Genomic DNA, 12,802 nt, shown 5'->3' with positions numbered 1-12,802 from the left:
TGCCTTCTCCACTAGGCCACAGGATGAGGCCTCTTCTGGGGTTGCACTAGGTAGCAGGATCTTCATAGCTTCCGCAATTCCCACAAACCTCTATGTCTACACTATCTGTATCTTACGATCCACGTGGAAGCATTTGGGGCTTGAACAGCCTAGAGAATGCGTCAGCAACTGACATTAGGGACCAGGTTGAGCTCCCCTACCTGAGGGTGCGGCCATTGCTGTGGAGGAGGGTGCGCTGGGAGAGTGGGAGGGGCAGGCCGTCCTTGAGCCAGCTCACATGAATGGGTGGGGATCCTCGGACGGGGCACACCATGGTCACCAGCTCTCCGGTCCTGCTCACTAGGGTCCCTGTGTCACCAGCTTGTTGCTCGATGGTGGGAGGAACTGGGGTGGCAGATTACAAGTGATGGGGGACTTGGAGGGTCGGCAGCACCCAGCCCTGACCTTACGCCACTGCCAGCCATTGTGGTTAGGGTCTTGGAGTCTTGGCTGTGCCCTGAAGAGATGAGACCCATGGCCTGGGACCCACATTCATCCAATCTTTTCAAGGCTGAACCTTGGGCTGGGAAGCTCGTGACTCTTATTTGAGAACAAGAGATGAAGACCCAGGGAGCCTGCAGAGCAGCTATCACCAGGTCTCGAATGGAAGTTCCTGACTCCACCCACTCATCATCCTGTAGGTTTTCCCACAAGGCACTGGGGCTCCCGGCCTCTCCTCAGCCTCAGTTCCTCACCCAGTACATTCACCGTGTGTAAGCTGGCATCCTCCCCAGCTGGGTTGTGGGCCACACAGGTGTAGGCGCCCGAGTCTGCTACTTTTAGGCCCTTCAGCACCAGGGTGCTGCCATCCAGATAGAACCTGCGTGGGGAGGAGTCACTGAGGGCAGGCACCCGCAGGCTGGCAGCCCTGGTGCCTCAGGAGACACACCCTGGCCTTACCGGAGGTGAGGTCCCACGTGCTGGTCCAGTGGGCCACCGTCCTTCAGCCAGGTTATATCTGGTGGTGGCTGGCCTTCAGCCTCACAGCCCAGCCGTACCTCCTGTCTCTCCAACACATTGTGTTCTTGAGTCATGCCTGAGTTCTGGATCTGGGGAGGCACTGTGATGGGGGCTACGGTGAAGGCCTGGCAGCAGCATGGGCTGCCCGGGATGGGCAAAGAGGGGATCGTGTAGGCAGACGTACCTAGTACAGACACTACAAAGTCTTTGCGGGCCTCTGCTTGGGCGTTCTCAGCCACACAAGTGTAGGTACCAGCCTGGGTCGGCTGCAGGTGATTCAACTGGAGGCGGCCACCTCGGGAGACCACGCCATGCACCATATTGCTCTCTGTGGAGCGAAGGGAAGCCCCTGAGTCCTGTACTCCCTTCCTGTACTGACAGCGAAACTGAGGCACCAGTGGGTCGGAGGCACCTTTGTAGATTCCCACTGGCCTACTTTCATCTCTGCCACTGTGTAAAGTTACCCTGACAGAGGCAGCATGGAGAACACAGGGGCCAATAGGCCCAGGGTTCCAGGTGACGGTCCTTGAGAGGGAGCGGTGGCATCAGGAAGCAGCTGGTCACAGCCACAGCAGAGAACGGAAGGGATGTGTGCACACCTGTGTTCAGATAGCTTTCTCTACCTGTATACAACTCAGGACCCAATCCCAGGGGAACTTATCATCCATTCTCTGGCTGGGTCTTTCCACACCAGGAAACATGCTTAAGACAATCGCAGACAGACACGCCCACAGCCAACATGACCTAGACTCTCCTACACTCGAGCTCTCTCAGTGGTGACCTGGGCCTATGTCAAGTTGACAATTAGATTACCCAATTAAATTACTTCTTACAGCTCTCCCTCCCTCCCACTTAGGGTCCCACACCTTCTACATATATCCAGGTTGCTGATCAAGGGGAATCAGCCACTCAGTGGCCCCACACGAGTCACCCTTGGGGCTCTAGGAACTCTGCTCAGGAGCTTGGAATACCCCCTTGCAGGTCTCCTAAAGGCATTTCGAATTGTACCAGTCCTGCTTCCACCCACCTTTACCCCTGTCCAGCCTTTCAGCACCATGCACATGGACCAGATGCACCCTGTGTCCTACCTAGAGTTTGGGGGAAAAAAGGCATCGTGGTCCCTGACCTCAGAAGCATGAAATGTATCACAAAGGCACAGTCACAGTGCAGCTGAGGGCTGACAGCTCTAAAGTTCTCTCAGCGTCAGGGAGCTGGGGGTTGGAGGGCAGGGTAGGATGGAAGGGCCAGGGGAGGGGTAGGAGGGTGCCAGAGAAGGATGGGAGGGGCTGTAGGTGCCAGGAAGGGCTCCTCAACAGGGGCTGCTGGGACAAAGCTTGAGTACAAACCAGTCAGATGCAAGCAGACAAGGCCTTGAGGCACTCCAGGCAGGGAACAGCGTGTGTGGAAAAACTAGAGGACCGATAGGCAGGGTTTGATGCCAGGCTAATCAAGGGTTCACTCAGGAGACACAAAAACACCCACAGACACCAAGCTCACAGCAGCCTCACTGGGACAGCCCAAAGGCAGGTTAAGAAACACAGTGCTACTTGTTCATGAATTCAACCCCGGCACTTGGGAGGCAGAGGCAGGTGAATATCTGTGAGTTTAAGGTCAGTCTGGTTTACATATCAAGTGCCCAACCAGCCAGGACTACATAGCCATATGAGGCATTCTATAAAGGAACAATGAAAAATAATTTATTTCTGGAAAAAAAAAAAAACAAAAAAAAAAACCAAGGCTGATCCAGGCTGCCTTAAGGCTCAGGCTGAATGCAGAGAGGCAGATGCAGAAGGTCACAGGATGACGTGACACTATCAGAAGGAATGTCCGGGACAAGCATTTCCCAGAAACCAACAGCAGGCCGCTGTGGGACGGGAAATTGCAGGGCCTGGGGTGATGGCTATGACTCGTCACTGGGCAATGATGGCATTCTAAAATTGATTATGGCAGTGGTTTCACTCCCTGGGTACACTGAAAAACCTTGAATGATTACTCTTTAAATGGTTGGACTGTGTAGGATGTAAATTGTAGCTCACTGAAGCTACAATTTGAAGAGTAGGGATAGAATCTCCATGTGAATGGGGCCTCCCCAGACACTGGCAGGGGCAGTGATGCCCACTCTGGAGAAGACCTCAGCGGACATCACCATAGGATTTACCAGCTGACAGGTTGAGTATCCACAGACTGATCCTAGCAGGGTATAGAGGTCAAGGGTGAGGAGGAGAGCTTAGAGGGGGTGACCCATGGCCAAGCAGGTGCAGAACTGATTGACAGGAGGAGGGGCAGCTTGTTCTAGTCCCTCACTGCTGTGATGGACTCTTCTCTCCAGCCAAGGCCAGTTTCTTCTTCCTTAGCTTGCTAGCATCACAGTCATCAGAGTAACCAGGGCAGGCTGGCCCCCTGTGGCTCAGCCAATGACGCTAGGGTTTCAAGCATGAATCACCACATTCTGAGAGCCCTCCGTTTTTGACAAGAACATTAATACCGAACAATTTCCTATTGTTGCTCGACTGAACGAAGACCTATTTTGCTCTAACATGGAAAGCAGGACATGGGCACTCACCCACGGGCAATCTGTCCTTCAGCCAAGTCACAGTGGGAGCCGGGATTCCGGACACATCACAAGCCAGGACTAGGGGGCGTCCAGCCACCTGGCTCACCGTCTCCCTCTCAGGTTTCTCAAATGTTGGGGGCACTGCGGGAGAGATGGTAGGTTTCTGCACTCTTCCCTGCTCTCTAGTTTCTTCCTCTCAGCAGACAGCTATCCACCTAAGGGTGCAGCTTACATACTTTTCACTCCTGATTCCTGCCTCCACCTCCTTCCCATGGGATTATAGGCATGCAACGGGCCCTGATTTTGTGCTATATCCTAACTCCCTTCTTGGGTTTGAAAACTCCAGATCTTGTGCACTTAGCCCTTGGTGGTAGAGCCTCAGGGTTTCAGCCATTGATCTCATCATCCCTGGCAGCCCTGGGAGCTGCTTGGGGGTGACAGACAGAGGCTAGAAACTGGCCAGGTGGGGCAGGGACCCCTGAGCAGAGGTTCCAAGAATGTCCCCACTGGAGGTCAAGAGCGCCAGGAGAAAGCCCTGGTTCTTGGCTCCTATGGGCACTTCCCCTTCCGTGGAAGCTGCACACAAGGACATGACCAAAACAGAGAAGGACCAGGCTGATGAGCTAGCTCAGCCCTTCCCGTGTCTCACTCACTTTCTGCCTTTAAATGGGTCTGTACTGATACCTCAGTGGTACCCTGTTTCCTGGGATGAGCTCTTACTATACAGGAGCTTGGCCTTGTCTGTCTGTCTGTCTGCCTGTCTGTCTCACCTGTAAATGTGAAATAAGCTCTCTAAAACTCACCCTCTGGAGTCTGTAAACTTCATTCTCCAAATTCATGAGACAAGAACACCAAAGTTTGGGGTGGTTTTGGTGGCCATTAGGTTTTCTGGGACCCCAGCTCCCCCAGGGTCAGCTCCCTGAGAGCCAGGTCATGAAAGACTCTGTTCTCAAAAGGTTGGGGTGCAAGCTGGTCCTGGCTTACCTTGGATGGCAAGGACAAAGGTCCGGGTGGCCTCTCCAGCTGTGTTGCTAACTTTGCAGCTGTACACACCATTATCTGATGCCTGGGACAGAGCACAAGGCATTAGTGTGTGGAATAAACATTTCCCTGAGAGTTGCCTTGTCTGGGAAGCTATTGGGAGATAGGACTGTCTGACCTCTCCCAAAGCCCTCAAAGTGAGGAAGCAGTGTGGAAGGGTGTTCAAGGTCACTGTGAGGCAGAGCAGAGCTGGAGTCTTTCCCGGTCACTTGTGGGGGCAGGGGGTGGGAAATGCACCCCCACATCATCTTAGGACACACCTATCTCTTCCCTCATCCAGGCCTGTGGGGTCAGGAAGCGCTGTGCCCACTTCCCAAGCCGCCCACAGTCACTGACCTGTGAGTTCAGGATCTCCAGTTTTTGTCCACCTTGTAGACTCTGAATCCGCTGCCCCAGGGCTAGGGGCTGCTGGTCCTTGAACCAGGTCACAGCTGGCTCTGGGAGTGAGTCTGTCTCACAGCTTAGAGTGGCTTTGTCCCCTGCTCTGACCTGGACGGCCTCCTGGGGGCCCCCAGGAGCCTGTTTAAAGCTGGGGGGGACTAAAGGCAGGAAAGGACAGTGAGGAAGCACTATGGCTTTGTCCATATTGCCCCCAAACCACCCTGGGTAAATGGCTCAGGAAAGTCCACAGATCAAATGGTGGCTCTGACCCTCGAATCTAGTGCTGATCCAGGGCTGCTGGAGGAAGTGAACCCAGGCTAGCCTACCAGAGCCTGCTGGTGGCCATGGGACCTGGTGCCTAGGCATGGAAGGTGCTGATAGCAGGATCTTTTTCCCCCCTTCCCAGCATCTCCTGACTAGACACAGCCCTCTATGGGGTCCCTCAGACCCTGGTACCCCTGGTTACCCGAGCTCTCAGGGCCTGTCATAGCTATGTATTTACAAATGAATGAACCTCCCCCAGGACTGAAAAGAACTTTCCGGACAATCCCAAAGACTGAGAGGAGAGTGCTGTCATAGGCTACAAGCCAAGAATCTCTGACCTTCCTAGCCTAGCTCTTAGGGTTCTTCAGTGTTCTGCCCCCTCAACTTGACTGCCACTGAAGCTATGGTGAGTCACACAGTGAGCCAAGGACTGCAATTCCCCTTCATCTTTATAGAGATTGTCACCTTTCATCTGAGGCTCAGAGAGGGGGAGACACTAGCTCTAGGTCACAGAGCAAACTTGTGCATGGCTGCATCAGACCCTGGTGTATCCAACTCTCAAGACTAATTTACCCTCCTGGTGACTGTTCGTAAGCAGGATTCCTAGAGGAAGACAAGGGTTTCCCAGGGACCACAGGAGGACATACCCAGAACGTTAAGCTGTACCATCTTTTGGTCTCGGCCTGCAGCATTGAGGGCTTCACACAGGTAAGTCCCGGAATCAGCTGGCTGTGCTCGAGCCAGCCGCAGTGTGTGGGTACCTGTGGGACAGCAGTCCCTGCACCAGCAGCCGCAGGGTCCCAGGCTGCTCTCAATCCCCAGCCCTCCCAGTGTGTCCAGCCCTGTCCCAGGTTCGAACATCTCGGACTCCCAGCAGAGTCTTGAACTGGGCACGAAGCCTCAGTTTACCAACCAGGAAGGAGGAAAACCTCTTGTCCCAGGGAGAGAGGCTGGCCATCCTTGTACCATGTGACCTCAGGACTCGGGTGAGCATGAACTTCACAGGGGAGAGAGACACTGCTGTTGAGGGTGGCGGTGAGCTGGCTGCTGTTCCAGTCCGAGATTTGTGGCGGTACTAGGTGGAATTGGGATTGACAGTTACATGGGTGGAGAGCACAGACCGAGGAACTGGCCTAGGCTCTTAGACAAAGCCCTGGTGCATCTCCACACAGCCCTTGGAGGGCAAGCCTCATTAGTTAGAGCTGCCTTGTATAAGAGCACAAGGCGACTGGATCAGAGCAGTTTAGCCATTCTCTGAAAGCCATACAGCTATCAGTGTCAGAACCCAGATGGCTTCCTGGGTTTCAGACTTTGAGGACTATTTAGTGCATTCTCAGGGATACAGCTGCCCTCACATCTAGGCCCGTGGTGACAGAGGTCAACAGCAGACTTGGTGCTGTAAGACCTCTTGGAGCAACTCTAGCTGTAAAGCACGGCCAACTTCCAGGGTCTGCTGGAAGGTGTCCTTTGGACACATGTCAGATACACAGTAAGTGCTCAATAATGATGATGTGAGGCCTTGGAATAAGACTCCCCCTTGCCCCTGCCCAAGCTGTTTCTGGCTTGGTTGGTCCAAACATGATTGAAGTCTCACAAATGTTCTATGTCCTGGGCTGTGGCTGAGTCCAGGCTGGGGTGTCTGAACTCTGATTATAGGTGCTAGGGTAACCTCTGGGAGAAGCGAGGAGCCCACAGAGGTTCCCTCTTAACTATCTCACCTTGGACCCTGAGGGTAAAGAGTTTCTCTGCAGAGCCTGCCTGGTTCTCTGCAACACACATGTAGCTGGCAGCATCCGCCGCCTCTGCGGTGGAAACCTGAGGGTACAGACACCGGTCCTGATGCCAAGGCTGACAGGTGAAAGGATCCAGAGAGCCACAGAGAATCCCCACACTGCCAGCGAGCACCCTGTCTCCCCACAGCCGTCACGTGGGCTGCAGGTGCTCACAGTGACCGGGAGCAGCCCCTCTGAGGCCCATCCCGGGCTCCGTGTGGTGTCTTAGGAAGTAAAACTGATGTTGGTTGTTTCTCTGTAACTAAGTGGACAAGAAGGCCATGTGGGGGGCTGCCTGTGTTTATCTCTGGGGGAGTCTGTGCAGCTGTGGTGTGATGATCTAGACCCTGGTGGTCAAAGCTTGCAAGGGGCTGCTGTCCTGGGACTAGGCTGTCCCTGAGTGTGGCACACCTGCTCCTGATTTGTCAGGAGTGACTGATACTTATGAACACTGTGTGGCTGGCTGGGCCCCTTACAGATACCATATGCTGTGCAGGTGACACCCCATACTCTGAGGGGCAGATGACAATGTCCCTTAGTTCCTAGTGCTTTTACCCTAAGAGGGGTCTGTTCTCACCTTCAAGACCTTTCCCTCCTCTAGGACCTGCAGCCGTGGGCTGGGGGACACAGGCAGCCCATTCTGGAACCATGACAGAACAGGTGCTGGGTTCCCCATGGCTGGGCACTCTAGGCTGACGGCACTGCTGGCATTTACGGTCACCTCCTGCACCAGCTCCTGTGTGTCTCCTGGGATCACTGGTGGTGCTGGGTGAGAGAGGAGACCGGGAAGTGGTTTAGGTGTTGGGCTCGGGGTGAACAAGGAAGTTGGTCCCAGATGCTGGCTGGGTGTCCTTGTGCTTTCCTTACCAAATCTCTCAGGCCTGGAAGTAGCTAAGAAGCCTGCGCTTCTGAGAGGTCACAGTCTACTCAAGGTCACATGTAAGACAGTTGCCATCCGGGACCTCAAAGCCACTCCACTTCCCCCTGGCTTCAAAACCCAAGCTTGCAACCCTATTACACCCCTTCTGAGCCCAGAAGAACTGTACCCCAAATCCCCAGGGTCCTTCAGAAGGAAGCCTCTCTGGGACCAGAGCCTCCCTGTCCCTCCTCACCAGGGACACTCACTCAACACCAGCAGTTCGTAGTGTAACCAGTCCTCGCCCACCTCATTGGAAGCTTTGCAGGAGTACCTGCCAGCATCCTCCGCCTGCACAAGAGGCAGCTGCAGGATTCGGCCTCCTGCAGAAACACAGGATGGGGGTCTGAGCTTACGGGCAAGAGACCTGGATTCAGAGCAAGGAAGCTGTTGCTCTTCTGGAGGGCCCAAGGCAGATCACTGGCACTCCCTGCCTCAGGGCAAGGGACGATTAAGTCCTTACTCAGTGAATGGCCTTGTCTCAGGTGCAGGCTCGGTAGCACGAGCCCTGTAGGTAGCCCATCTCATAAACGGGAAAATGAAGCTCCCAACAGGGTTAGCTAGAGGGGAGAGTTGGCCGGCTGGGCAAAGGTCAACGCCTCTACATCATCCCAATGGACGCGTTACATGATGAGAGAGAACTGATACAGTTCAGTCTGTTCTGTTGTAATTATGGAATGTTTACCCATAATTCACTTGGAGTCCATTCTCAGAGGCAGGGCTGGCTTTGAGGATAGTGATAGCTGTAGGCAGAGGAGGAGTCACCTGGGACCCTTTGTGACCAGAAGGGCAGCCAAGAGCAGAAGCTGGTCCAGATGCAAGGCTACTGTGTGCTAAGGATTCCAGGTCAGGGAATGCTGGTCTGGGCCTGGCAGGCCACCATGCAGATGCTAACCCAGGGGACCACTCATCTCCCCTTGGATGTCACTGTAGCCTGAATAGCAACAGCAGTGGTCTGTGGTGGGGGTGGGGCAGGCGAAGGGAAGCCAGGCATCTCCAGGCCTCATTCCAGGGCCTTTCATTTTAAAGCCAGTCATAAGAGGTATTTCAAAATAAGTTCCACTTAAACAACAAATAAAGCTTCTAATAAGAAAATGGGAAAATGAAAGAAGAAAACTTTCATAATCTATAGGCTACAAAGATAGCATAGACCTCAAAATCCAGAGAGCGCTTTCATGGGCTCGAAACCTTCTCTCTCCCTCCCTCTCTCTCCCTCCCCCATCTCTCTGTCTCTCTCCCTGTGTGCTTGTGTGTGTTTTGTATATGTATGCATATGCTTGTGTGTGTACAGAGCACAAACACACATGTATATGTACATAAATGTGGAGGCCAGAGGTCAATTTTGAGTGTTTTTCCTCAGACGCTGTCCACATTATTTCTTGAGACAGGGCCTCTCAATGGCTTGGGTTTTTTAATGAGAAGAGTGGGTGTCCAGTGAGCCCCAGGACCTGCCTGCCTCTGCAGTGTTGGGATTATGGCACACACCAGCACCCCTGGCTTTTCCATGGATTCTGAGGATTAACTCTCCTGCTTGGCTGGCAGGTACTTTAGGGGCGGAGCCTGTGGTCCCCATTGCCTTCCTGCCCCAGGATCTTTACATAAAGAGACCCATCTCTCCCTAGAGCAGTGGTTCTCAACCTTGCCAATGCTGTGACCCTTTAACACAGTTCCTACTGTTGTGATGACCCCTAACCATAAAGTTATTTTCGTTTCTACTTTGCAACTGAAATTTTGCTACTGTTATGAATCGTAAAGTAAATATCTTTATGCAGGGTATCTGATATGTGGCCTCCAAGGGGCTGTGATCCACAGGTTGAGAAGCACTGCCCTAGAGAACCACACCATTTTCTTGAGCATTTAAGGCCAGTACAGATCCAGAAGCCCAGACATGGGCTCTGGCCTGGGCTCTTGGAAGCTCATTTGAAAAGCTAAGCACAGAAGACAACCCTATGCAACCGTTATCCTCTGCAAGTCTCAGGGACTCTCTGGGGTGATCACCTTGCAAGCAGCATCCAGCCTACCTTGCAGCACCGAGACCCGGTCGGCATCTGACAGGGGCTGGCCCTCCCTGTACCACGTGAGCTCTGGTGGTGGGATGGCATTTGTATCACAGTACAGGTAAGCTGGGTTGTTCGCCACAATCTCCCGGAACTCTGTCACCCTGCCCTGGGCCTCCTCCTCATGGGGTGGGAGCTCAAAGTCTGCATCAACATCACCCATCTTCTGGAATATGGGGGGCACTGCACGGAGGGAGACCAAGACATTAGGAATAAAATAAAGGGTTAAGGCTGCTCGCCACTATTGCCAACCAGCCTGGGAAGCACTGCCACACCCTGCCCCACGAGCCACTCCCTTTAGTCACCTCTTCACTCCCTTAGGGACTGTCTGTGACGCTGCCTCATGAGCTTTAGGAAAAGCCCCTTGTCCCATGGACCTCACATCTAACTGGCCTCAGAGAAGCCCAATGGTACAGCTGTTATCCTAGCGCTTAGAGGCTGAGGTAAGAGGACCACAGTGCCAACCTGGGCTACCGGAAGTCTCTGGCTCAAAGGCTTTTGCTCAGAAGGACAAAATGAAATAAAACGACTTTGTAACACTGAAAGCTTTTTGAAGGGAGTTGGACAAGTTGCCAAGTGTTGGTACTTAGAGGCACAAAGCTCTTTGCAGTTAGGACCCGAAGGGGCCCCAAGGCCACCTGCTTTAGTCAGATCACCTGTACCTTTTCTCTTTTTCTTTCCCTGAGACACGGTCTCACTGTGTAGCCCCAACTAGCCCTAAACTCTCAGAGATCCACCTGTCTTTGCCTTGGGGTGAAGCCAAGGCCCACAGGGAGCCAGTGACATTCGCAGGTCATACAGATCCCCCCACCATGGTTTGAATGGCCCATAGGGAGTGGCACTATTAGGAGGTCCAGCCTTGTTGGAGTAGGTGTGTCTTTGCTGGAGGAAATGTGTCTCTGTGGGGGCAAGCTTTAAGGTCTCATATATGTGTTCAAGTTAGGTCCAGTGCAGGACACAGTCCCCTTCCACTGCCTTTGGATCAAGCTCCTTTGGAGAAGGAGTGCCCTGAGCTCCATCTCCAGAGCCTTGTCTGCCTACACAATGTCATATCTCACCATGAAGATAATAGGATGAACCTCTAAAATTGTAAGCCAGCCCCAATTAAATGTTGTCCTTTGTAAGTGTTGCCTTGGTCATGGTGTCTGTTCAACCCTGAGACAGCAGTGATGACAGGGACAGGGTGAGAGGCTGAGGGCCAGATCTGGCAGAGGAGAAAGGGTGCTTTCTTATGGAGCACTGTGTGGCAATGTGTCCTTCCATCATTTGACTTAACCTCCAGTCCCCCAGCCTCCCAACCTCCCAGCCTCCAGCCTCCCAGCCCCCCCCCAGCTTCCCTGCCTCCCAGCCTTCTGTCTCCCAGCCCCCCAGCCTCCCTGCCTCCCAGCTTCCAGCCTCCCAGCCCCACAGCCTCCCAACCACCCAGCCCCCCAGCCTCCCAGCCCCCAGCCTCCCAGCCCCCAGCCTCCCAGCCTCCCAGCCCCCAGCCTCCCAACCTCCCAGCTTCCCAGCCTCCCAATCTCCCAGCCCCCCAGCCTCCCAGCCTCCCAGACCCCAGCCTCCCAGCCTCCCAGATCCCCAGCCCCCCCAGCCTCCCAGCCTCCCAGCCTCCCAACCTCCCAACACCCCCCAGCCTCCCAGTCTCCCAGATCCCCAGCCCCCCTCGGCCTCCCAGCTTCTCAGCCTCCCAGGCTCCCAGCCTCCCATCCCCCCCAACCTCCCTCCCAGCCTCTCCTCAGCCTCTTTTGTCCCTCTCTGGCTTTTCTTTCTCCCTGCCTTCTCTGCCTGTCTCCTGGCCACTTAATCCTGATTTAAGGCTGGAGCTACCATCTTCTGAATCTCATTCCTTAGCCACGGAAAACACAGAACCACTTCACATCTGAGATGTTGAGACGGATGGTCTGTGAAGAATGCCTCTGTGGAGTGGAGGGTTCCTGGTGCCCAGCTAATGTCGCTGCCATGGGTCACACCCTTCTACCTGGAGGCAATGTCCTGTCTTGGGCTTACTGGTTGCCATCACCCAGCCTACTCTACAGTAGGTTATCACACACACCTTGGATGAGAACATTGAAGTCCTGGTCATCCTCGCCAGCCACATTGGTGGCCACACACAGGTATCGGCCAGAGTCAGACACCTGTGTGGGTTGGATCTGGAGTAGCCGTCCCTCTCCAAGGACATTGAGCCGCTGGCTGGGGGTCACAGGCTGGGGGACAATAGAGAGGGACCAAGATGAAAAAGTGAAATAGTTTGTTTTGGGACAGGGTCTCATGTAGCCCAGGCTGACCTCAAACTCACTATGTAGCCAAGGATGACTTTGAACTCTAGCATGTGCTACCGGATACCCTACTTTCTATTTTAACAAATAAAAATCAGACCATAATGTAAAGTAATGGGATTGTCCATGACTCTGTCAAACCAAACCTGCATGTTATCAAAAGCAGAAAAAAAGCAAAGGAGTGGAACTTATGCCTGGGATGTGTTTGTTTTCTTTTGTTATCATAAAGAACTGAAAAGTAAGAAGGGACTGCTCTGGGACGAGGTACTTTCAGGGCTTCTTTCTGGAAAGATCCAAGCAGGGCTAGTGAGACTCAAAGGTGAGTGTCTAAGGTTGTCTGGGGTCCAACACGCACCCTTCCGTCCTTGTACCAGCTGATGGAGGGCGGGGGCGTGGCCCAGCATTCACACTCTAGGGTCAGAGAGCTGTTGACTTTGGTCTTCACTTCCTTCACGCTGACCTCCCCCAAGGGGTCATCTTTGGAGATGGAGGGGGGAACTGAAAAGCCACAGGCTGTATGAGGAGTGGGTCTGGGAAGGGGT

At 53.8% G+C, this 12,802-nt stretch overlaps 1 protein-coding gene across 1 annotated transcript in view; it reads right to left on the bottom strand.

Annotated features, from left to right (window-relative positions):
- The window catches only part of HMCN2 (hemicentin 2), a gene marked incomplete at its 5' end in the record, with an annotated part of 140,350 nt that overhangs the window by 37,075 nt on the left and 90,473 nt on the right, over positions 1–12,802 (bottom strand). Inside the window, 15 exons of the mRNA XM_080927721.1 lie at positions 201–384; positions 735–859; positions 940–1,099; positions 1,184–1,327; positions 3,563–3,694; positions 4,538–4,619; positions 4,931–5,133; positions 5,887–6,000; positions 6,153–6,314; positions 6,958–7,054; positions 7,589–7,776; positions 8,137–8,250; positions 9,949–10,167; positions 12,038–12,188; positions 12,616–12,758. Of these exons, the coding sequence (XP_080783847.1) occupies positions 201–384; positions 735–859; positions 940–1,099; positions 1,184–1,327; positions 3,563–3,694; positions 4,538–4,619; positions 4,931–5,133; positions 5,887–6,000; positions 6,153–6,314; positions 6,958–7,054; positions 7,589–7,776; positions 8,137–8,250; positions 9,949–10,167; positions 12,038–12,188; positions 12,616–12,758 (2,218 nt within the window). The remainder of the gene's footprint in view (positions 1–200; positions 385–734; positions 860–939; positions 1,100–1,183; positions 1,328–3,562; positions 3,695–4,537; positions 4,620–4,930; positions 5,134–5,886; positions 6,001–6,152; positions 6,315–6,957; positions 7,055–7,588; positions 7,777–8,136; positions 8,251–9,948; positions 10,168–12,037; positions 12,189–12,615; positions 12,759–12,802) is intronic.

This window comes from Micromys minutus (assembly GCF_963924665.1).
Source record: "Micromys minutus genome assembly, chromosome: 13".
Taxonomy (NCBI): domain Eukaryota; kingdom Metazoa; phylum Chordata; class Mammalia; order Rodentia; family Muridae; genus Micromys; species Micromys minutus.
This window is presented reverse-complemented; position numbering and strand designations above follow the sequence as displayed.